The sequence below is a fragment of the Scyliorhinus canicula genome, chromosome 21, assembly GCF_902713615.1.
Source record: "Scyliorhinus canicula chromosome 21, sScyCan1.1, whole genome shotgun sequence".
In the NCBI taxonomy this organism is placed as follows: Eukaryota; Metazoa; Chordata; class Chondrichthyes; order Carcharhiniformes; family Scyliorhinidae; genus Scyliorhinus; species Scyliorhinus canicula.
The window spans coordinates 57,459,283-57,484,926 of NC_052166.1; the positions used below are offsets into that span (position 1 = coordinate 57,459,283).

The 25,644-nt window shown below is 40.6% G+C and overlaps 1 protein-coding gene across 2 annotated transcripts in view; it reads left to right on the forward strand.

Annotated features, from left to right (window-relative positions):
- The window catches only part of LOC119955643 (transforming growth factor beta receptor type 3-like), a 142,838-nt gene extending 120,292 nt beyond the window's left edge, over positions 1-22,546 (forward strand). For both annotated transcript variants that reach the window (XM_038782066.1, XM_038782065.1), the window contains exons 13-17: positions 3,419-3,685; positions 4,128-4,188; positions 18,276-18,338; positions 20,376-20,489; positions 21,506-22,546. In XM_038782066.1, the coding sequence (XP_038637994.1) occupies positions 3,419-3,685; positions 4,128-4,188; positions 18,276-18,338; positions 20,376-20,489; positions 21,506-21,624 (624 nt within the window). In that variant the 3' untranslated portion in view covers positions 21,625-22,546. The remainder of the gene's footprint in view (positions 1-3,418; positions 3,686-4,127; positions 4,189-18,275; positions 18,339-20,375; positions 20,490-21,505) is intronic.
- The last annotated feature ends 3,098 nt before the right edge of the window (positions 22,547-25,644 follow it).

Sequence of the window (25,644 nt, forward strand, 5' to 3'; positions counted from 1 at the left end):
TAATGCAGTGTCTTCCATATGAATTGGATGCTACTAGTTTGTCTTGTTCCCTCAATAAATCTTCAAATTTATCTACTCCAAAGTTGAGCTGACTAATTTTGCACTAGTTAACATAATTAATAGGAGCAGGAGTAGACCATATGGCTCCACCAATCAATACAATGACGCCGACTTTAAGCTTCAGTTCTATTTTCCCGCCCGTTTCCCATATCCCTCAGTTCCCTGCCAGAACAAAAGCCTGTCTAACCCAGCTTTGGATGTATTCGATAATGGAGCATCCACAACCCTGTTGGGTAAAGAATTCCAAAGATTCACGACCCTTTAAGTAAAGTAATTTCACATTATCTTAATACTAAATGAGGGTGGTGCAGTGGTTAGCACTGCTGTCTCACAGCGCAGAGGTCCCTAGTTCGATCCCGGCCCCAGGTCACTGTCTGTGTAGAGTTTACACGTTCTCCCCATGTCTGTGTTGGTCTCACCCCCACAACCCAAAGATGTGCAGGGAAGGTTGTAATTAGCTACTAATTATCTATTTGGATGATTAATGGGTGTCAAAAATACTTTTAAAATTTTGTGTTGGTTGTACAGTAGTAATGTATGTGAGGAAGTATGGCAAGTAAATATGTCTATTTCCATATGTATACTCAATGTTGAGGGAAAATAACCTAATTTAATACATATTCAGTGAAATTAGGATTTGTTCACCCTCCAAAATACATTATAGCCTTATTACTTGCTTTCAATTGTAATTGTATTGTACACTAGAAATTAGTAATAAAATCTGAAATTTAACTGGTAATATGTGAATGGAGAATATGTTAAGGAAATTAAAATAATACATGATAAATGATTATTAAGTATTTGATTAAATAAGTCATAAGTTTAGATTTGAAGTTCAAACAATGCCTTAAGTTTGATCATGCTTGGAAAACATCGTGCATTGTTGAACTGCAAAAAGCGATACAATGCTAATGCTACTTGATTCCACACCAATGGATCATATCAATGCTCTGCAGTTTACCACATCCAGTCATGTATGGTGGTGGACTCACTGGAAGTGGAGGCTTCAAAAATATCCCCACCCTCAATGATAGGGGAACCCAGCATGTAAGATGAGGCTGAAGCATTTGCAAAAATCTTCGGCCAGAAGTGCTGAGTGGATGATCCATCTAGGCTTCCTCTAGGGTTCACCAGTGTCACAGAATCCAGTCTTCAGCCAATTCGATCCACTCCATGTCATATCAAGAAACAGCTGAAGACATTGGATACTGCAAAGGCGATGGGTCCTGGTAATATTCCAGCAATAGTGCAAAAGACATGCTCCAGGACTTGTTGCGTCCCTAATTAAGTTATCTCTATACAGCTACAACACTGGCATATATACTCGACATTGTGAAAAATTTGCCAGGTATTTCCTGTCTACAAGAAGGACAAAACCAACCAAGCCAATTACCAATCTATGCGTCTATTCTCGATCATCAGTAAAAGTGCCTCGCCTCTTGACTCCCAAACCCTGTTCTCCAGCCACATGGCACAAGTTAGGAGTGTGATGGCATGCTCTCCACTTTCCTGGACGAGTGCAGCTCCAACAAAACTCGAGAAGCTTTACACTATCCAGGACTAATCAGCACACTTGATTAGCATTCCATCCACAAATATTAATTTCCTCCACCGACGCACAATAGCAGCAGTGGCTTCTAAAAGTGCAATGCAATAACTCACCGATAACTCTTCTATACCCACAACAACTACCTTCTAAAAGGGCAGCAAATGCATGGGAACACCAGGTTGTGGACGTTCCCCCACCAAGCCACCCTCATCTTGACTTGGAAATATATCACCATTCCTTCACCATCAAGGGGACAAAATCCTGGAACTCCCTCTCTAACAGGACTCTGCGATTCCATTGAACCATAAAATTCCTACAGTGTAGGAGGAGACTATTCTGCGAATCGGGTCTGCGCTGACCCTCTTGAAGAGCCATTCCACCGCCCTGGCCTCATAACCTCACCTAACCTGCACAACTTTGGACACTAAAGGACAATTTAGCATGGCATATCCACCTAACTGCACTATGGGCGGAAATCCACACAGACACTGGGAGAATGTGCAATTACTACACAGTCATCCAAGGCCGGAATTGAACCCGGGTCCCTGGTACTTTCCCTGAGGCAACAGTGCTAACCACTGTGCCATTGTGTCACCCCAAAAGGCTGAATATTAGGAGATCTTAACTGAGTTTAACTGATCTACACCAGAGGCATAAAGAATACTCCTAGTAAATCAGCAACCAATTTTTCACCGCACCCAGGGCGCGATTCTCCGCCCCCCACGACGGGTCGGAGAATAGCGGGAGGGCCTTCCCGACATTTTTCCCGCCCTCCCGCTATTCTTTCCCCCCCCCCCCCCCGCCCAACTCCCGACACGAATCGCTGCCGCCGTTTTTTTACGGCCGGCAAACACACCTGGTCTGGCCGTTCGTAAAAACGGCGGGAACTCGCTTTTTATAACCATGGCACCGATTGGCACGGCAGTGCCAAGGGTGCCATGGGCCCGCGATCGGTGGGCACCGATCGCGGGCCCGATGCCCGCGCACTATTTCTCCTTCCGCCGCCCCGCAGTATCCATTCGCGGGGCGGCTGAGGGGCATCCCGGCCCGCACATGCGCGGGTTTCGGGCAAATACGCGATGACGTCATCCGCGCATGCGCGGGTTGGAGTCTTCCAATCCGCGCATGCGCGGCTGACGTCATATGACGCGTCAGCCGGCGCTAACTCCGGCAAGCGGGCTTAACAAAATTCGTTAAGCCCGTGATGCCGGAGCTTACGGTGTCGGGCTGCTAGCCCCGACCAGGGACCAGAATCGGTTCCCGGTCGGGAAGGGGCGCGCTGGCGTCAAACCCGCCCGGGTTTGACGCCAGCCTTACGATTTCTCCCGTTTTGGGAGAATCGCGCCCCCAATCTTTCCACCTATGTTTACAGAACAATAGTTGAAACTCATTTTGTAAGCTCACTTCCTAGCCTCATTCGTGATATTTCTTTGTTTGAAATTAAAAGAATTGAGTGATATTTTCCAAGTCAGTGGAAAGTGAAAGCTATTGCAATAAACAACGATCTGCCAATTCGCAATGATTCCCTTTTGGACTGCTGTTGTAAACCAGTTTCATTTGGAATTACTGTAGAAAGAAAGTTGGAGGATGATTTGCTGAAAATCAATTGGGAACTGATTAAATCAGTTGCTCATATTTACCGTGTCTCGGAACATCAGTCTTCTATTGTATTCTGTTATACTTGCCTTCCTGTGTATTCTCTAATATATTAGTGTTTACAGTACAATGTCCTCTATAAAGAAGGGTTATTTTTAAAAGGTTATATATGTTACCCTGCACAACATTGATTGAAATTTCATATTTTTGTAGATTTTACATCCTTCATTTGGACGACAGCTTTTCGATGATGTGAATCTTTACGACTGCTTTCTCATCCCAAGACCTGCCATCAATTCAATACATAAAATTGGTCTTTCTAACATCTCACTGGCTATTAATAGTCAAAAACCACGCAAAACCAAGTGTGAAAAAACAGAAATATTGCATGCCCATTTCCAATTCATGTTCCGTAATTTATGGAGCCCAATTATTGAGGATGCAATCATGGAATGCAAGATGAAAACGTGTATTAATGCGGTAAGTCAGTGTTCCAAAATGTAACAATATTATTGGTTTACTTTAAATATTGAAATCAGCCATTTGAGGTTTTAGTTGATAGTGTTTGGTGCAGATTTTGCTACACAAGATTGCTTAAAAGAAACCTTGAGATACACAAGAACATGAAAATTAGGAGCAAGAGTAGACCATTAGGCTCCTGGAGCCTTCTCCATCATTGAATAAAATTATGGCTGATCTGATTGCAGCCTCAAATGTGCGTGTTTGTCAATATTATGAAAAAGATTATAAAATTGTATAATTAGGGAATTTTAGTGAAGAAACAGTATGACTGCTGCTTGTAAAATAAACCACGGATATTGAGCCTTTCTGAGGTTTATAAGCTTCTAGGCCATAAGCTTTCATATCTGTCACTAAATGAGTTACATCCACGTATTATAAGTTGACCTGTTGTTATTCCTAGGAGTGCTATTCTATGGAAAAAGTAACTAAAGCTTTGAAAATTGACAATAGATCTCATCCTGGTAAGTCCTGCTTTCTTCTGAAGCGCACAAACCATTTGGTCATGGAAGTGTTTAACATTAAACTGTTTAATTTTATAATGTATTTCTTCTTATGCTTTTCATTTTTATTTTGAACAATATCATTATTTGTTTGAATTTTTGTAACTAAAGGTGAAATGAAGACAAATGAATAGAAAGGAGAGGGTGAAGTCCTAAAAAGACAGAGGGGACTATTTTGAGCCACATTCTTGGTCCTTGAGAAACGTGGCCCTACCCCATCCCAGCCCTGAGGTGAACTTATGTGTCCCCCCTCTTACTCTTCGGTGCACCCTGCGCATTGAAGGCCCTGAAGATTCATGGCTGCCGGATCATAATCCGGAGTGAATCAAAAAACGGAAGTCTCTCCAGCATGATTGACATTTGCGATTTCCACCCCCTCACTTGTGGAGTACTGTGAATTATGCAGAGGGAGCCCCGGAACCTTATTCTAATGCATTAGAGAACACTCACTTCGGACCTCCTTCCACTCCTCATCCGCTCACTGAATATTCAGTGCTGGCATGATGTGACACTGGCACCATTCACCACATGTATATCAACTTGGTCTCCATAAACGTGAACCTGGTGGCCTCACTTCTGATGGGGTATTGGAGTTGGGTGTTCCGGCAGCCATGAATCTTCAGGGCCTTCAATGCGCAGGGTGCACCGAAGAGTAAGAGGGGGACACATAAGTTCACCTCAGAGCTGGGATGGGGTGTGGTTGCCAGCAGGCCTTGCCTTCTCTTCACTTCAGGGCACAAATTGCTTTAAAGGAATCTGAATACTGGCCTGCGGAAATTGCTTCCTCTGTCCTCCTTGCTGGGCTTGTGCTCAAATCGCTGCTGAGGGAGTGCCCGTCCTTATTAGGAGCTGGAAAGTGAGGTTCCTGGTGCGTGACTGTTAAGAGGCCAGCCTGCAAGTGCTGGGTCGGGAATGGGTTGCATCCGTGCCTCATGAGGAATGAAGATCCTCCCACTTGGGGAAGCACAACTGCAGCATGAATGAAACCCAACACTCCGGCAGCACTGCGAGGACAAAAGAGTTAAGCTCAATGGAATTTGAATTCCAATAGTCTGGGCCGTTTGACTGTCTAGGGTCCAAGCAGCTAATCCTGGTAGAGTTGAGAGGGACAGGTGTGGGGATTTGCCATGTAAGAGGGAAGGTGTGAGGCCTCGTGGAGAGGCACTCGCCTAAGGGAGAAGTCCAAAGATGTGCAGGTTAGGTGGATGGGCCATGCTAAATTGCCCCTTGGTGTCCAAAAGGTTAGGTGAGGTTAGGAGACGGTAACCACCCTTGCAAACCTGCAAGGGCTGGCACCAAAAAGAATGGGAGAACACTCACTATCTGTAGCACTTAGTCACTGCCAATCTGAACTTGTATGCAAGCAGCTCATTACAGGGCAGCACCAGTGATCTGTGTGGCAATTCCCAGTCAACAACCACACAATGCATTAGAGGGCAACAGATCTCTTTATGCAAGGCCCCACATGTATATCAACTTGGACCATCACAAGGTGAGCCAGGACGTCAGTGGGCTTCACCCGTTTAACAGGCATGCCTCAGAGCAGGGTGTGATAGACTGCAGCCATGTGAGCCTGCAGTCTCCATGGTGGCATGCGGCGCCGTTCATGAACTGCAAGAAATTCCACTCCCTGAAAGTCCAACTAATAGTATAACCATTATTAGTGTCACAAGTAGGCTTACATTAACACCGCAATTAAGTTACTGTTAAAAGCCCCTAGTCGCCACACTCTGGCGCCTGTTCGGGTACACAGAGGGAGAATTCAGAATATCCAAATTATCTAACAGCACGTTTTCCGGGACGTGTGGGAGGAAATCGGAGCACCCGAAGGAAACCCACGCAGAGACGGGGAGAACGTGCAGACGCCGCACAGACAGTGACCCAAGCAGGAATCGAACCTGGGACCCTGGCAACAGTGCTAACCACTGTGCTACATTCAAAGAACTCAAAATATAGGAATTAGAAACTCAGTGTGCTTCTAAGGCAGATGTTATGGCAGACTGCCAGGGATGGGCATTTATCTTAGGCACTCCATTTATAATAACTGAATTTATGATCTTTGTTACAAATAGCATACAGGAGAAACCTGCCCCATAATTGGAGCAAAGTAAGTAGTTTTAATTTGCTGTAATCAATGGTAAGGTTGACCCTATGTCAGAGTTTTTAAAAACCTTTGATTTTTTCCCTCTGGGTCACACTTGGTCTAGGTAGTCAGGCAGTGAACTGGAGCCTAATCATTAAGCACTTATAAGCTTTTATTTACAAAGACACGATATGAACATGCGCTTTCAAAGCTGGCGACCAGAGATCAGTCATCTATATGTCGGAACACATGTGAATCTCCAGCACCTGAATATGATCCAATGCTCAATTACTATATGGTCAACAACACTGGTTATGTGTCAAAAAATAATATTCATACGTGACTTCAGCTGCACTTTGAGCACAAAAATCTATACCGTTTACAGTTAACTTTTACAAAAGAAATGTGTTGATTGTAGAAATGCCTGAGTTTTAAACAAATTCTGGTGTTAGTAACTTCTGGTGTTCTTTTAAATTGGGTTTCAGTTTTTATTTTTCATTCTGTTCTCTTCTCATCCTCCAACTCTGTATGTTCTATTGCTGGTTATTTCACAACATATCCAAATCCCTTCAAATTGCATGTTTCCAGTGGTAACAACTATTAGGTTGATTTCCTAGATACATTTTCAGTTCATAAACACAACTCTTTAAAAGTTTTCTTCAAATGTGTAGGTCACAGTAGGACATGGCACTTGAAGATGTTAGAATAATAAATGACGAGAACATTGGAATTTTCTGGAATGGGAAAAATCATCAAGCCAACCAAATCCATTCCCTTTTGATAAAGCAAACAAGCACTACCCCTTTCATTCCTCTCAATCCATTTTGCTCTTGAAATGCATCAAATTGTCTCAACAACAATTTATGTATGTGTCTTTGACATAATGAAACATTCCAGCGTGCTTCCCAGCAATATTATAAAGCAAAATGTAACCTTGAGCCCCGCAGGGAGATATTAGGCCAGGGGACCAAAGCTTGGTCAAAGAGGTAGATTTTAGGAAGAGTCTTAAAGGGGAAAACAAAGTAGAGTGGTGAAGAGATGTAAGGAGGGAATTCCAGAGCTTGGGGCCGAGACAATCGAAGGTGCAGCTGCAAATTGTGAAGCAATTATAATTGGGAATGTACGAGAGGCCAAGAGGACAGATATCTAGGATGGTTGTTGGGTTGGAGAATTACAGTGATGGGAAAGGACAAGTAGAGGAAATTGAAGAGAAGGATGAGAATTTTAAAATCTAAACATTTGCTTGATCAGGGCCAACAAGTGTCAGTGACCAAAGGGTTGATAGGGGAATGGGACTTGCTGCCAGGTAAGGCAATGCAACAGGGTTTGGATGCGCTCAAGTTTACAAACGAAACTCTTGAATTCAATTATATTGTCCCTTCAACTTACTTTTGCTAGTTACCTATTCCTCATGTTTATTACCCTGCCACCTAATCTCCAGTCATCCTATTTTTAAAATCATGTCATCTGCTTTTTGAATCCTTCACCAGAATGAAAAATGTATTATCAATTACATTCCTTACGTTGTAGACTTCAGTTACTTTACCCAAAAATATCTGCTTTTCCAAAGAAAACAAATAAAGCTTTCCTAACCTTCAGTTTAATCTAATTGCTGATGCCAGGAACCATTTTCAGTGCTCATTACACTCCCAAGGGCAGACATATCCTTCCGTTGATTAGGTGACCAGATCCACTTGCAGTAAATAAAACCTTAACATTTGGCTACTTTAAATGGGATATTACATAGGACTTCACCAATGGTCTATTGAGGAGAAGACGCTGCCCAGTGCAACACTAAACCATGGATATCAAAAGACAGCAGGTTGAAGTTTTGGCCTATTTTGGTTTAGCCAATCTCAGCCATCGCAGGTAGATGGAGAATATTGGCCTCAGAACTGCTGAGATGTACACCAAGATTTTTCAGTCCTGTTTGTATCGGGTGGGTTCAGCGACAGGAGCTGTAGTTTTGCGAGAAGTGCAAAGTGATGAGCTGGAGTGACCTTTAAAAATGGTGCCCGATCCTTGTGCTTCTAAGCTGTTGGTGAGTGAATCAGAGGTGAAATTTGGGACCCTATCCTTGAAGTTTTTTTCAAGTCCCATATTATATGGCGGAGAAAGCGGCCATTGCCGACAGTGGTTTCAATGTCGCTTTCCCGCCTGCCATCGACCTTTGCCGATTTCCAGGAAAATCTTGCCCATATAGGAGAAAGCCAATCATTAATCTTTCTCTCAATCTTTATTCGCTCGACCTCTGTCAGATAGCGCATGGTTGTGGATTCAGAGTGGACAAATTGGGCACGTCAGATCTCTGCAGTGAATAGTCTGCTGAGAAACCTTTTGGCCCTTACACAAAGAATAAGAGCGTTGGTCAGTAATTGGTAAGGATCAGTGGGGGTTAAATATGTTACTGACTTACTGGTCTAGCGCTCTTCAGCAACTACAGCCTCAGAGGTACTTGCTGAGAGATGGGCACTTGAAGAGATTGGGCAAGGCCTGAACCAAGCCAACAACAATCTATAGTTGTCCTGTTCCTAATGGCTCCACATCATTTTAAGCATTTACAAAAACATGCATCGTTGATGACGAGGACCACTTATAGATCAACTAATGTTCAGTTGAGCTCTGGGCAGATAAATTTAATGGATGGGTCCTGTAACCTCACAGGTTGAAGTAAAACGTGTGCTTTTTCCAGGTGGTCGATAGTGACCTACATATGATTGTGACTAATGGTGCAGGTGCAAATCAGGCACAGACCTTTCAACTGCTAAATCTATGATCATTTTGTTCATTTTACTTGTGTAAAAGAGACACAACTGTATTTAATTTGGATCCCAGCATCTTCCAAAGAATGGAGAGGGGTAAATAAATAAAATGAGATGCATTGTTATTAAGCACACAGAAGCACATGGTTAAAAGCAAAACTTGGTCTTGTCTAGTTTGTCAGAATAAGCTGATGTTTATATGGTTTGAATTACACCGGTACACAGTATTGTTATTGCACAACTATTTGTTTTTGGCATTGATCTTTTAAGATGTTTGTGGAGATGCTGGATTGGAAAGAGTTAAATCTGTAGTAATGATTGGAATGGTCTATTCTGGTTTTTGTCTCTGTAAAGCTGTAAACACATAGTCTGAAACTTGGCTGCTAACTTCATCTTCTTTGACAACTTGCTTTGCTGAGGTTCTTTCCAGTATTTTTCCCCAGTAATTACAGTTACCATGGTGATGAACTTGAAATGTCACATCTCGTCAAGTAGGTTTTGCCCTTGGGAGGGAATGGAAGGTGACCTTGTTGGCAACATATCAAAAATTTGGAATATATGATGCTTAGAGAGGGGATGCAGGGGATTTGTTTGTAACTTGCATTGGATAGAAGCCAGTAAAAACAGGCATTAATCCTGATGTCACAGGAACAATAAAAACTATTGGTGTTTTCGGAATGTATAAGCATTTGGGCATTGGCATATAAATGTTTTGTTGTTTTGGTTTTGAATGAAAAATGTACAAAGGTACATTTTGTTGTTTCTTAAACTTTTCTTTCAGTAGCCTTCTGATGCCTACACCAACTAGACATTTCTTTAAATTATTTTTCAGCTTTGTCCTCTGGTCTGGTGCCTTGACTGGCGGCAGTATATGTCAGAAATTTAATGTGCCACAATTTCCATTTAGTTCACTGGTGGGAGTACAACGTCAAAAAATTACCCCTCCTGTGGGAAGTAGAGTACTAAACAATGAACATTGCCAGGTTATTCAACAGTGCAGGGATTACAGTTGTCTTGAACCTGTCCTTCTCCAAGGCTCGCCCTAATATTCTCTACAACATTGACTAGTAAGTAGAAACCGCCCTCCACTAAAACAAAACATAGAAAATAGGAGCAGGAGGAGATCTCTTGGCCCTTCGGGCCTGAGATTAGCCTAGTTAGCACAATCTAGTGATCTTAATGGTCAACTGAATCCCTACCATATTAGCTAGTACATTTAGTTACTAGCCCGTTGGGTAGCTTCACAATGTTACGGTTTTTACAGTTTTCTGAAATAGTTGGTGTTTTTTTTCTGCAATATGAATGAAATGTAATATTTATCACTTGAGTTTAATTAAAAAATGGAGTTTGAGTTTACACACAAACCCAACAAATTGTGTTTAGTGAGAATAGAAAGATCCTTATGTATGTAACTATAATTACATATCAATATATAAGCCTCAAATTCTAAGACATTTCTATCCCTGGAGAGTTAATTTTCAAATTTCTCAATCCTTTTCCTGAAATCACAGAGAAATGTTCTGTTGCTAAGTTTATTCATCAATTTTTCCAACTTTAATCATTGGTTCACTGGGAATATGATTACAGAGGAAGATTTATTCAATAGTCAAGGGTTGGAATTTGAAAATTCAATTGGACAAGTTTATGTTTAGCTTTCATAATTTACTGGATAGGTGTGAACAGTATAGAGCAATATTCATTGTTAGCCTGACAATTTTTATTATCTTTAGCCAGAGGAGAATGAGTGGTTGAGAGATTTAAAATGTAGAAAATGAGGTTTAAAATAAATGGCTAGTGCACATATATATTTACATTAACATACCTCAATTTGACCTTGACTGAGCCTTTCAATCATTTGCGTTGCTGTAAAGGTGATGACCAATACATCTAAAGATGCTGTCAGTAACATACTTAAAAAAAGATTTGTACAAAGATTGGTGCTGAAATGTTTATAGTCATGAAGTTATTGTGTCAGACAGACCCAAAATCTGATCTTCCTTCCTGTTTTACAATATTCTCTATCTTTCCTGGAACAGGTTTTCCTTCCTTCTCTGCAGCTGTGCATGAATTTCGCCTATCCTTGTTTTGTATTTCCTGTTTCTTTTTGTTCAACTCCCAGGACACCTCCGACCAAAGAAAACTTGAAATGAATTGGATATGGCTCAGCAAGATGGGCCTTGAAAATCATTTTGGGCAACATTTTGTATCCTATTCTACAATTGCATTTGACATTTTTACTTGACGTATGTGACCGAGATGAAGTAGGTTGTTCATTTAATTACAGGCCAGTTAAAGTCAGGATCAGTGCTGTCTGAAATATAATGTAATTTTTAAAAAATTGTGGGGTATATTTTCGGGCTTGAGGATGGTTATAAATTAGTTCTGTTCAAATGAAAGGCAGCACAGATCTGTTAAAGGAAAATTGTGTTTAACTAACTTGATTGGGTTCTTTGGTTAACTAACACAGGCGTCTGATAAAGGGTCATCATCAGCCCAAACTCTTAGTTTCTCTCTACTAATGGTGCATAAGAGATTAGCACTTAAAATTAAAGCGCATGGGATTTAGGGTAGTGTACTGAGATGGATAGAAATCTAGTTGGCAGACAGGAAGCGAAGAGTAGGATTTCATGGGTCATTTCCAAATGAACAGGCAGTGACTAATGGGATACTACGGATCGATGCTAGGACCCCAACTATTCACACTATATATTAATGATTTAGATGAGAGAACAAAATGTATATCTCCAAGAAACCTATAAAATTCTAACAGGACTAGACCGGGTGGATGCAGGAAGGATGTTCCCGATGGTGGGTGTGTCCAGAGCTAGCGGTTACAGCCTGAGGATAGAGGATAGACCACTTTGGCAGAAATGAGGAAAAAAGTCTTCACCCAGAGAGTGGTGAGCCTGTGGAATTCATTACACAGGAAGTAGTTGAGTACAAAACATTGTATATTTTCAAGAAGCAAGCAGTTAGATATAGCACTTGAGGCAAAGGGGATTAAAGGGTATGGGGGGGAAGTGGGATTAGGCTATTGAGTCGCATGATCAGCCATGCTCACAATGAATGGCGGAGCAGGTTAGAAGGACTGAATGGCCTCCTCTTCCTCCTATTTTCTATGTTGACTTGCTGAATATCTCCAGCATTTTCCATTTTTATCTCGTGAAGGGCCATATGCACAGCACTTTGAGTAGATACAGGAGTAGCGCACTGACATACGTAGAATGCATGCCACAATTTCCTCGGATTGTGATCAATTTGTAGGATATGATGTATGTTTGAGAGGGGGCAATGGAATTTAAAAGGAGTGCATGTTTTTTTGAGGTGTGTGAATGTGAGTGCTTCATTAGCTCTCAACTGTGGTGTTCTTTTGAGGAGGATGATGTCCCTGCAGACATCGGGAGGTTGTGCCAGCCACTCGAGCTGTGTTGGTCTCAGTGTCTCAGAAGAAAATCCTCATGATCTCCTGGAGGTGAAAATTTACCGTGTTTGTGAGTCAGCTCCTGAGTCAGATTGAGCAGCAGTACTCTGCTGTTGTATAAATCACAAGTGAAGCAGAATGTAGTGTGATGGCTCTGCTGTCCCAGGTTGTACCTGCCAATTTCCATATGAGATTCACTCTTGTCTTGAGCTTGGCTCCAGTGTTCTGGAGGTGTCACTGGTAAGTTAATGTACCATCAAGAGTGATGCCAAGATATTTTAACATTGGATTGTAGGTGTTTTTGACCATAGAGCTAATGTGAAGTCCTTCCTTGGCTTTCCAAGTTGTTCAGATGGAAAGCTGAAATGATAGTCTTAGTAGTGTTTTGTCAAAGTTTCCATTTTCTGAAGTAGCCTTCCAGAGAACATAGATCTTTGTGATATAAAAATAAAATACTATAGATACTGGAAATCTGAAATAAAAGCAGAAAATGTTGCAAAAATGCAGCAGGTCTAGCAACCTCTGATGAGAGAGACCTGAGTTAACATTTCAAGTCCGATATGACTCTTCCGAACTGGTTCCTCAGTGGGAAGAATAATCATATTGAACTCAAAACTTAAACTCTGTTTCTCTCTCCTGACCTGAATTTTTCCAGTATTTGCTACTATTAAAGACCTTTAGGGAGTGTTTTCTCAAATGTCTTGAAGTTGTTTAGCCTGGAAAGTCGGGGCCAAATTGTCAGCATAAACAAAGAAACATGATTTTGAACATAGAAAAATACAGCACAAGACAGGCCCTTCGGCCCAGGATGTTGTGCAACCTTTGCCCTAGATTAATCATATATTATCATAGAATTTACAGTGCAGAAGGAGGCCACTCGGCCCATCGAGTCTGCCCGGCTCTTGGAAAGAGCACCCTACCCGAGATCAACACCTCCACAGTATCCCCATAACCCAGTAACCCCACCCAATACTAAGGGCAATTTTGGACACTAAGGGCAATTTAGCGTGGCCAATCCACCTAATCTGCACACCTTTGGACTATGGGAGGAAACCGGAGCACCCGGAGGAAACCCACGCACACACGGGGAGGATGTACAGACTCCACACAGACAGTGACCCAAGGCGGGAATCGAACCTGGGACCCTGGAGCTATAAAGCAATTGTGTTATCCACAATGCTACCGTGCTGCCCTTAAGAACAAATTAATCTCCACCCCATCATTCTACTGTAATCCATGTACCTATCCAATAACTGCTTGATGGTCCCTAATGTTTCAGACTCAACTACTTCCACAGGCAGTGCATTCCATGCCCCCACTACTCTCTGGGTATAAAACCTATGTCTGACATCCCCCTATATCTTCCACCATTCACCTTAAATTTATGTCACCTTGTAATGGTTTGTTCCACCCGGGAAAAAAGTCTCTGACTGTCTACTCTATCTATTCCCCTGATCATCTTATAAACCTTGGGAAGTCAGTGGTATGCATGTTGAAGAGAGCTGGTACAGAGACTAATCTCTGGGAACCTGTTGTTGATTATGCATCGGCATCTGATTCAAGCTCCAAGGTGCATACGGAACTGTTAGTAGATGACAATGGTGTTGATTGGTTGTAGGTTTTTCCGCACAGCAGATAATATTGGAGAGTTTCTGCAACATGCCTGTGCACTGCACTGCGTCATAGGCACAGGATAAGTCAACAAAATGGTTCCTATCTTCAGGTTTTTCTGGAAACAGGCCACAAAATTTGGAGTCCGGATCAGGACCTGCTTGGAGCAGTTGTGGCCTGTGCGACAAAAAAAAAAATACCTGTTGGGGAAGCATTGCTATTTCCAGAGTGGGACTTGGTTCTGTTTAGCAGGTGGTGTTCCAGGACCGTTGTATGTTGAGAGTGGGGTGATGGGGAAGTAGCTGTGCGGATTGTTGAGTGGCTTCCTTGACTTGACAATGGGTACTACGTTGGTTTGACACCTTGCGGTTTTTAATGGTACCTGTGCTGTTGATGCGCATAAAAGGCTTTGTGAGCCAACTTCTTTCCAGTGATCAGCTGTTTTGCAGGAATTCTGGGTAAATCCCTTCAACATCTGCTGCACTACCTGACTTAGTTGCCGTCGGGTTGAGGAAGCCATGGTCAAAATTTAGTGCTTGATAAGATCTCTTATTTTATCTTCAAATAAGAGTCACAGGCCCGGTTGATTGGAGGTGTTCCAAAATACAACTTTTTTGCTAATCATTTACCTTGATTCTCTTACATCAAAATAAATTAAAACTCAGATCAAATAATACATCAAAACATAATAAAGAGAGTTAAACGAAAATATTAGGAAATTTCTTAAAGCATAAATACAGAACAAAATTTTATCATGAAGCCTTATTCTTAAAGAATTTATCAATGGTCTGACCTCGTATTCACTCTCATTGGTTTCTAATTCTTAGCTGAGGCTTCCTGATTTATTCAAGTAACTGTCACTTGGAACATGATTTGTTATCCAGGTATTGGTCATTACTTAAGATTCATTAATGTCTATCAAATTAAATGAATGTCTATGTGTGCCCATCACATGTACCAATCCGACAAAGATAAGTTGCTCTGCAGTAATCTTGCTTATTGCTAAGGTTTTGCAACATTTTTATTACTAAATGTTTCTGTTGCTAAGGCTGCGATACTTTCTCGTTACTAAATATATGGTAGAACAATGGTCTATTCATTATGAGGGCTTTTATGCAACTTTTCTTGAAACAATGTTCAATTCTGACATATTAAATTCCTTTACAGCAATTCTCATATCTTTATCTGAAACAATGACTTTAGCCTTGTGGATATTCCATTTTCTGTCTTTGCACTGAATTTCAAGATTATACTGCATCAATTCTTAAAGGTACTAAATAAATCAGTGAAGCAATAAATCAGTGAAGCAATAAATCAGTGAAGCAATAAATCTGTAATCTATTATTTGCCCCCCTTTTGGTTATTCTAAATGAAAATAGAACAGATAAATTACAATAGTTAAAAAGTAAAGCAAAGAGAAAATTAAACGCATGCAGTCTCTGATGAGAAATTAATAGTAAGCACCCTTCATATCTTGTGACGGTATGACTATTTCAGGGCTTTTTGATGTTTTTGACATTCTTTTACAGATGCATTTAATTGTCACAAATGCAAGATATATAGCAAAAATAACTAAAAAGAACATGACCAGGACTTACACCACTGAAACTCCCAAGGATCCCAACCACTCCGTAGTCCAACTCCAAAGGTTTTCAACCTAATTTTTAAAAATGTGCTTTGCCAAATTTGTAATTTCTTTTGGAGCTATCCAGAGTCCAATCGGGGCACACATCCCACCTTTCTCAGCAAGAATATAATCAAGAGCTGTTCGATTTTGTACGGGCACAACATGGATAGTTAACATCTTAGCGGAAATTTTGACTCGGGCTATGGAAGTATCATTAGCTACCGTTTCTATGATTACTGTTACTTTCTTAAACCCTCTGGCGACCTTGGTATCCCAATAGAAAGGAAAGAACGGAGCAAAAAATCTGTCTCATGAAGTTATAGCACATTTACTTCTTACCCCGGTTACCTCTGATAAAGAAAGAAAATGACGAATAACAGGTATCGCATACCCCAAAGAACATGGTCCTGACCAAAAACATGGAAGCCAATGATAGGCCCTATGGTTAAAAATAAAGTAAGTACCATTATAAAAAGCGAAGCAAGCAATATCTGAGTAATTCTACCACTGGTAGAATTATATAAACCTGTCAGTGGAGAAGAACCAAAGGTGCCTTTGACTAACATTGTAATGCATTTGTAAGCTCTACATACATGAAAATAGTGTATATCGTTGCTATATCCCATTTCTAGTCCCTTAGGGTGACGACTTGTCAAGCCTACTGATTCTTCCTGATTAAGGGTAGTTGGGAAGTTAAGATGGAGAGGATTTTGTTTTTGATCGTAATTGGGTTGGTACCACCCTGAAAATGTAGTCAATGAATAACCTGCAGGTCTCCACAATTTAACCCTCCTTTTAGGTAGATTTGAAATTTATTTTTTCCACATGTTTGGCCCCCTCATGAACTTGGGAACGAGTAATAATTGAAAAATATGCCATTCTGCTGTTTCAGAAATATTAAAAGGGATGACAAAAAGGGAATATTTCTCCTGAGTGGGTAGGAATTGCAATACATACCCAGCATTTAAAAATTAAAATCTTTAGCATATACCTTTGACATATAAAGAAAAGTGTTATCATTTATCTCCTTGTGAGCTGGCCATGGTCTGTTGATCTAAAAGAACAAGTAAAAATCAAAATAATAACAAACATTTCATAGGAATTAATTTTAACCAAATTGAGCTCTTTGAACATGAGAAGTGTGGATCTAAATCTTTTTTCCCCAGACTTTCACAGCTGATGGTGTTACAAGCAGCACCTGATAAGGTCTCCTCCTCCTCCTCCTCTCCCCCCCCCCCCCCCCCCCCCCAACCACCACCACCACTTGGAACCCAACGGTTCTTTCTGCAATTTCTTAACATAGACTTCAATCCCTGGTACGAGTTCATGTCTACCTTCAGGAGGATCACCTCTCACTTCTGATACCTGTAAGGAAACAGAACTAGTGGCATTTGTTAGGTCTTGACAGTATTTGGAATAATGGAACCCATTTTACAGGTGCTGTTTGCAAAGAACTTTGTAGATTATTGAAAATCTGGTGGGAACTACATTGTTCTTATCATCCACAATCTTCAGGACAAGTGGAACGCATGAACCGAACTTTGAAAGAGAGATTATCAAAGTACCATCAAGAAGGAATGCCATGGCCTCGAGCTTTACCACTAGTTTTATGTAGCATCAGAGCAACACCAAACAGAACCTAGAGTTTGAGTCCATTTGAAGTATTTACTGGTGGACCCATGTCTTTACCTGGAACTGTAGATAGTAGAAAAGCTGATTGTCATTTGAGTGATGCATTACTCAAATACTGTCAAAATCTAACAGTGCTCTTCACATCATGAATACTTTGCCCACTTTTGTTCATTGAGACACAAGGGAGATATTCAATCCAGGAGCCAGTGCAAAGTAAAGCAAAAAATGAGAATCACCTCCAGTTTTAAATTCAGTTATGAGGAAAGAATGGAGAAAAGAGATGTGTGCGAGGTGGTCTTATAGAAGTATACAAGTTCATAAACAGCATGGAAAAGGAAAATCCAAAAACTGTTTTAAACTGAAAGAGTAGGGTAAGCCACACAGTTCAAAGTTTGCCTTTTACAAATTTTAAATCTGATGTCAGGTGGTGTTTCTTAATACAAAACATAATCAATACATTGAACACTTCAGGATTCCGCAGTGGTGGCAAATGTCCAAGAATTATTTAAGATGCAATTCTCTGCTGAAATGTGGACATTTTAGCATTAGCCTGGACAGAAGAGCCAAGATGGACTTGAATGGCTTTCCTCATAAGCAATTATTTTGTGATGCAATTGATAACAGTTTTAACCAGATTAACAGAAGAAAGATTCATATTCATTCAAACGACATATGGTGACGAAAGTGCTCAGACTATGTTATTACTTCAAATAGTTTTTACTTGACCTATAAAATCAAACTGAAAATATCAGTATTGTTGAGATCTCCAGAGTAAGTAATTTATTTTTAAATATTAAAACAAAAATGTAATGATGACAATATTTGCCTATACTGCATTTAGGCTTGCAAGCCATAGTTGGGGCAAAGGATTGTTAAAATATGTTGTTAAACTATTTTATTTTTATGTTTTAGGTTGTCCCAAATCCCCAGATCCCACAACTTATGGTCCAGACTCCACAAGTTACAGGCCAGAAGGTTAGTAACTTTGCTAGGCTTTTCTACCAGAATTGAAAAGTTTCTCTTTCGGTGGGATGCATTGGTTTATGACAACAAATTAAAGTCTATTATAAGGGAGGAAATGGAAGTTTGAGAAAATTAATTCAACTCTTACATACATGAGGGCAGCATGGTGCGTGCAATAGTTAGCACTGCTGCATCACAGCGCCAAGGTCCCAGGTTCCATTCCGGCCCTGGGTCACTGTCCATGTGGAGTTTGCACATTCTCCCCATGTTTGCATGAGTTTCACCCCCACAACCCAAAGATGTGCAGGGCAAGTGGATTGGCCACACTAAATTGGAATCAATACATAATTAGATGACCTTAATTAGAAAAAACGAATTGGATACTCTTAAGTTTATTTTTTAAAAACTCTTCCATATAATCAGGAAAGGCAGGCATAAGCCTGAATGTAGGGACCAACTATACTCACAAACATCATAGGGACACTGAGATCTCTGAAGAAAACATGAATAAATATATTGAAAGTAAAGAAAAATATTTTATAGTTCGGATCAAGTGTATTAGTATGGAATATGTAATTATAAAGAATTTTATTATGCATGGAACTATTTTAATTCCCGCATATTTAAATTTCTAATCAAGAAAAGTGGTGAAGATAAGAGTTTTGATAAAAGATTTCAAATGATTTGATTGCTTAAGTTCTTTTCTCGGTCCTCACTTGGAGAGTTGTAATTTGTTTTTCATTTCAGCAGTTGAATGTTAAGCATTGGGTTGAAACAGATGTGAGAACAGATGTGATACAGCAATTCTGACTACAGTGTTCTGCAGAGTTCCCCTGTTCTTTGATTAGTGATTAGTATTTTTGGCACTATGCTAACACTAGCACCTTTACCTTGACATGAAGATCCAAAGTGGGGGTCTGCCACAGAATTATGCTATCAGTTGCACAATAGCTTGAGCACAGCATCAAATCTGGAAAGGTTGCACCCATAAAAATAAAGGTTATTCTAGCATAAGGTTGTGTTGCTGCCTCCTTCTAAACCATCCATATCAAACAGTGCAGTGCATACATGTCAAAGAGGTGATAATCACTATGTTTCCAAGGGGAGATAAATGCCTTCATTAATTTTTGGATGGAAAGGAGGCACCAGCATAGTTAACATCAGATGGTCTAATCCCCTTGAGTACAGAGCTGTACTTGGTACCCATGTGGGAACCAGAGCGCTTCATTATCAACCCCATGGCCATCATGAATCAATGATTTTGCATTCCATATTCAGTTAGTATCTGACCACAGAAACATCATTCTGTACGTTAGTAACTGTTGTTCAAGAGCACGACTTGGTGTGTGACTTAAAAGACTTGGTGAAAGAAAGAAAAGGGTACAAAAATTATTCAATACGGTTTTTGAAAATGCAACATGTTTCTTTCAAAATAGCCCTTGTTTGAAATGTCAATACTGAAATAATCTTAAATTGAACTACAAATTCCTATACTTTAAAGGAAACTGTTTCTCATTAATATGGGTATTTCTGCATATCTAGATTCTTAAATCTTGTTTTATTAATGCACTTTCTAATCAATATTTTGATTCTGATGTATATCTGAAAAATGAAATGAAATGAAAATCGCTTATTGTCACGAGTAGACTTCAAATTAAGTTACTGTGAAAAGCCCCTAGTTGCCACATTCCAGCGCCTGTTTGGGGAGGCTGTTACGGGAATCGAACCGTGCTGTTGGCCTGCTTGGTCTGTTTTCAAAGCCAGCGATTTAGCCCAGTGCTAAACAGCCCCTGAATGAAAATCACTTATTGTCAGAAGTAGGCTTCAAATGAAGTTACTGTGAAAAGCCCCTAGACACCACATGGCGGCGCCTGTTCGGGGAGGCTGGTACGGGAATTGAACGCTGCTGGCCTGCCTTGGTCTGCTTTCAAAGCCAGCGATTTAGCCCTGTGCTAGGTCTTTAGTAGACTAGAATATTTTCTTTTAGACTGCTGTCGTTTAAATTTTGTAACTTAATTCTAATTAAGCCTTTATATTTGCTTGTTTTAGATCCCTCTGAGATCAAAGGATTGGAAATGTCAGCTGCATTAGGAATTGCATTTGGTGCATTTGTCATTGGAGCATTGCTGATTGCAGCTCTGTGGTATATATATTCACACACTGGTGAGTAGTAACTTCACATCTGTTGCCAACAGTTTTCAGTATCAGTTTGCCACACTCACTACTTGATTTGCAGAACCATGAACCAAAGTTTTGAAGATTGAAGGGGGCGGGCCTGGAATTTTCCACTGCTGGCTGGTAAGCTGGTTTGACAGCAGTGTTCTGTCCCTAAGCCATTTTCAAATAAGCCGGTTCAGAGGCAGAACCAAATGGGTTTTTATGGGAGGCAGTGGCATAGAGGTTTTGTCACTGGACTAGTAAAGCAGAGAACCAGAGTAATGCTCTGAGGACTAAGGTTCAAATCCCACCTCTGCAGATGGTGAAATTTGAATTCAATAAAATCTGGAATTAAAACTGTAATGATGACCATGAAACCATTGTAGATTGTCGTTAAAAAAAAACACATCTGGTTCACTACTGCCATCCTTACCTAGTCTGGTTTATATGTGACTCCAGACCCACAGCAATGTGGTTGACTCTTAAATGTCCCCTCAAGGGCAATTAAGGATGAGCAACAAATACTGGCACAGTCTGCGATATCCATGTCCTGTGAATGAATTTAAAAAATCAGCAATGGTTTCATGATTATCATTAGACTTTTAATTCCAGATTTTTATTTAAACTTCTTAATCTGCGATGGCAGGATTTGAACTTGGGTCTCCAGAGCAATACTCTGGGTCTCTGTTTTACTAGTCCAGTGACAATAGTACTACGGCACCACCTTCCCAAGTAGCTACAAAAATATCCATATCAACTGACCCCACCAAATTATGGATAATCAGTTCACTATGAATTTGGCTAAGGTTTACACTAGCAGTTAAATATTTAAGCCTAAACTGAGGTGCAAAATATACCCTGGCTTCTACTTAATTTACTAGTTAGCATTTGTATATCCCATCTATGTTTATGTATGTTTGGCTAAATTAACATTAGTGACAACTTTGGAAGAAAATGTGTAAACATGTTTATGACATACTTGCGCGGTAAACTTTTGTTTACTAGTTTGTTCCTATTTCTAGGTCTTTCTGAAAAGAAACCACCTGTTCCCACTAATCCACCTGCATCTCAAAACAGCAGCACCAACCACAGTATTAGTAGCACCCAGAGTACCCCATGTTCTACCAGCAGTGTTGCATAGCCATTACCGACTGCTGTCGAAAACACTGACTTAAAATACTTTGTTATATTTTTTGCAAAATGCTCCGAGTAACCTCTAATGAATTCAACGGTAAAACATCTTTTAAAATGACCAATTTAACAGTTACAAAGGAAACCTAGTAACTGTTATCCAAAAAGCGGACTATTGTACAGTGTACCATCAACAACTCCGACAACAGCACTGCCAACTAATAGTTACCATCTCGAGAATAATGATGTCAGACACTGACTACAATTCAGTACAGTAATCCATTCAGAATGTTCAGGTAACATCTTAAATCACAAGGGTCAAAGTCTGACTTGATTTATTACTATCGTCTGAGCATAAGGCTAGAATAAGCCATGAATATTCAGGTATTTGTGTTTTTAATATTTAAGTACTGTTAACTATTTGATGTGATGAGTTTAAAATGTTTTTTTGCTGTTTTGCTCAGAAGAGAGATTATTGGTGATAATGTACACTGTAAGGATGTGCTTTGTCATTGATGAGTGATGGTATTCTCCCCTATATGGATGCAACCATAACCAATTTTGTCCCTTTAAATTTCAGCTAAAGCATGATGTTTACCAAGAAATTAAACATTTATGACATAAGACCGTAAGACGTAGGCCACTCGGCCCATAGAGTCTGCTCCGCCATTCAATGATTTCATGGCTGATCTGGCATAATCTTCAATTCTACTTTCCTGCGTTGTCCCCATAGCCCTTAATTTCCTTACTGATTAAAAATCTGTCTCTCACAGCCTTGAATATATTTAATGGCCCAGTCTCTGCAGTCGTCTGCAGTAAAAAATTCCACAGATTCACTGCCTCTTGAGAGAACAAATTTATCCATCTCTATTGTCTTACTCTTGCTCTTTGATTATGTCCACTGGTCCTGGACTCTCCCACAAAAGGAAACATTCAGCAGCTACCCTGTCAAGCCCCCTGAGAATCCTATATATCTCAATAAAGTCACCTCTCGTGCTTCTAAACTCCAATGAATACAGACCCAATCTACTCAACCTCTCTTCATATGAAAATCCCTCCATATCTGGGATCAACCCAATGAACCTTCCCTGGACTGCCTCCCATGTCAGTATATCTTTCCTTAGTTAAAGGGACCAAAACTGTTCACAATATTCCAGGTATGGTCTAACTAATACCTTATTTTAGCAGGACTTCCCTATATTTATACTTAATCCTGTTGAAATAAAGGCCAACATTCCATTTGCCTTCCTAATTACCAGCTGAAGTTTCATGTTGGCTTTTTGTGATCTATGCCCAAGGACCCCCAAATCCCTCTGTGCTGCAGCTTTCTGCAGTCTTTCTCCATTTAAATAATATTCGGCTCATAGAACAGTACAGCACAGAACAGGCCCTTCAGCCCTCAATGTTGTGCCGAGCCATGATCACCCTACTCAAACCCACGTATCCACCCTATACCCGTAACCCAACAACCCCCCCATTACCTTACTTTTATTAGGACACTACGGGCAATTTAGCATGGCCAATCCACCTAACCCGCACATCTTTGGACTGTGGGAGGAAACCGGAGCACCCGGAGGAAACCCACGCACACAGGGGGAGGACGTGCAGACTCCACACAGACAGTGACCCAGCCGGGAATCGAACCTGGGACCCTGGAGCTGTGAAGCATTTATGCTAACCACCATGCTACCCTGCTGCCCCTTGATTCTTCCTACCAAAGTACATAACTTCACATTTTATTACTTCTATTCCATCTGCCAAGTTTTTGCCTCCTCACCTATCCTGTCCATATCCCTCTGTCATCCTCACAACTTGCCTTCCCACCTTGGAAATATTCAACTTCCCTCATCCAAGACATTCATGATTCCACAATCCTGTGTCATTTTAGGCAGCTGTAATCAATAGGAGTGCAGGTCTGGCCTACGTCTTTGCCCCATGTCCCATTTGATTATAATTTTCTACTATTGGAGGGAAAACACTCTCATAGTTATCATAATTTTATCAGGATATCATTTAACAGGCAACACAGTGGCTCAGTGGGTTAGCCCTGTGCCTCACGGCATCGAGGTCCCAGGTTCGATCCTGGCTCTGGGTCACTGTCCGTGTGGAGTTTGCACATTCTCCCCGTGTTTGCGTGGGTTTCGCCCCCACAACCCAAAGATGTGCAGGTGAGGTGGATTGGCCACGCTAAAATTGCCCCTTAATTGGAAAAAATTAATTGGGTACTCTAAATTTATTTTTAAAAAGATATAATTTAACAAATGGTAAACCCAGAATATATTAAATTGCAATATCACTGGTAGAAACATTCTTTTTTTAAATTGAAGATTATGATCGATGAAGTTTATACAAGGAAAAAGTTAGCTTGCGAAGGAATGAATGTTCTCTAAACTAGGTACGTTGCAAGGAATTAAAAAAGGTAAACCAGCTTTACAGGTTTTTGAATTCTGAAGAGCCATAAAACAAAAGTCCAACTGAATATTACACCCATGGAGATTATTATTAAAATGATCACAGTTCAAAGTGTTGTGTTTGCCGGTATTTAAATATAAATCCAGAAACCATTTGTGTGAATTTACTGCCAGCCAATGAAAGGGAACATCAGTGTCTAATGACAATCTTTCAGTTGAGCCCTATTTCAGCCTAATTCCCAATCTATTCCCATTATCATTACCATTTGGGGGGGATGGGGGCACTTTACACCGGCCCCAATATTGTAGTACTTTGGCATAATCTACTGTGTTAAAGGTGCTATATAAATGCATGTGTTTGTTATTATACTGTGCCAGAGTGGAGAAAATGCAATTATGCTCAAATTAGTTCTTAAAAGAAGAGGATATTGAACAATTAATGTAGGCAAAACCCAAGACCCAGTCACCAATAACCTGTGTGCTCATTGACTCTCATTGGTTCCCAGTGTCAAAATCAATGCCTTGATTTTAAAATCTTCAGCCTTGTGTTCAAATTCCTTTATGGTCTCACTCCTCCTCGTCTCTGCAATCTCTTTGTGCATGACAACCCTCTCAAAGTTTACATTCCTCCCCCGTGACTTTTTTCTGCATTGTCCCATTATAGGCTCTTTGCTGTTCAGATTTTTATCTCTAGGATTCTCCCTGAAAATCTCCCCCACTCTCCTCCTTTAAGGCACACCTTAAAGCCTACATATTTGACTAGTTTTTTTTGCCATTTGTTCTACTATCTGCTCCTTTGGCTCGGTGTCAGTTTCTGTCTGACTGCACTGCTGTGAAGTGCCCAGATACATTTTCCTACATTCAAAGTACTATACAAATGTATGTTGTTGTTGTAGAAGAACTCTGACTAGGCAAACGTTGTCAACCATTAGAGCCTCCATGTGAGTATAAATGAAAATCTGGAACAACTAAATGCCTCCTGATTCACCCAGTTAATTCCTACAAGATCCCCTCCGGGACTATGCAAAGACAATTTTACCTCACTGACAGCACCTACCATCATATCCCATCGCTGGCTTTTAAAGCAGACCAAGAAAGGCCAGTAGCACGGTTCAATTCCCGTACCAGCCTCCCCGAACGGCGCCGGAATGTGGTGACTATAGGCTTTTCACAGTAACTTCATTTGAAGCCTACTTGTGACAATAAGCGATTTTCATTTAATTTCATGTAATCTATGGAAAGGACTTTTGCAAATTTGTAAGGTGCCTAGAACAGACACTTGCACCAATATTTCAATGCCAATAGCATTTGGATCTCGTGCAGAGGGAGACACTCCATTTAAAATTTGTTTTTTCACCTCCTACTGCTGATCTGACACCTCCTTTCACTGGCAGCCTTTTCCTGCCCAGTGTCATCCAAAATTCCAATCTGACCCTGTCCATCTCCCTCAGTGCTCCCAGTGCATCATGAGCAATGCACTTGTATTCATATGAACTGTCCATCTCCTATAACAGTATCCAAAAAAGCACTGATCTAATAAGATGAATGGCAGTTTATCATCTGGAGGCTGAAAAGCATTTCTCCAGTTTGTTATCTCAATTAGGGAGCTGTTTATTAAG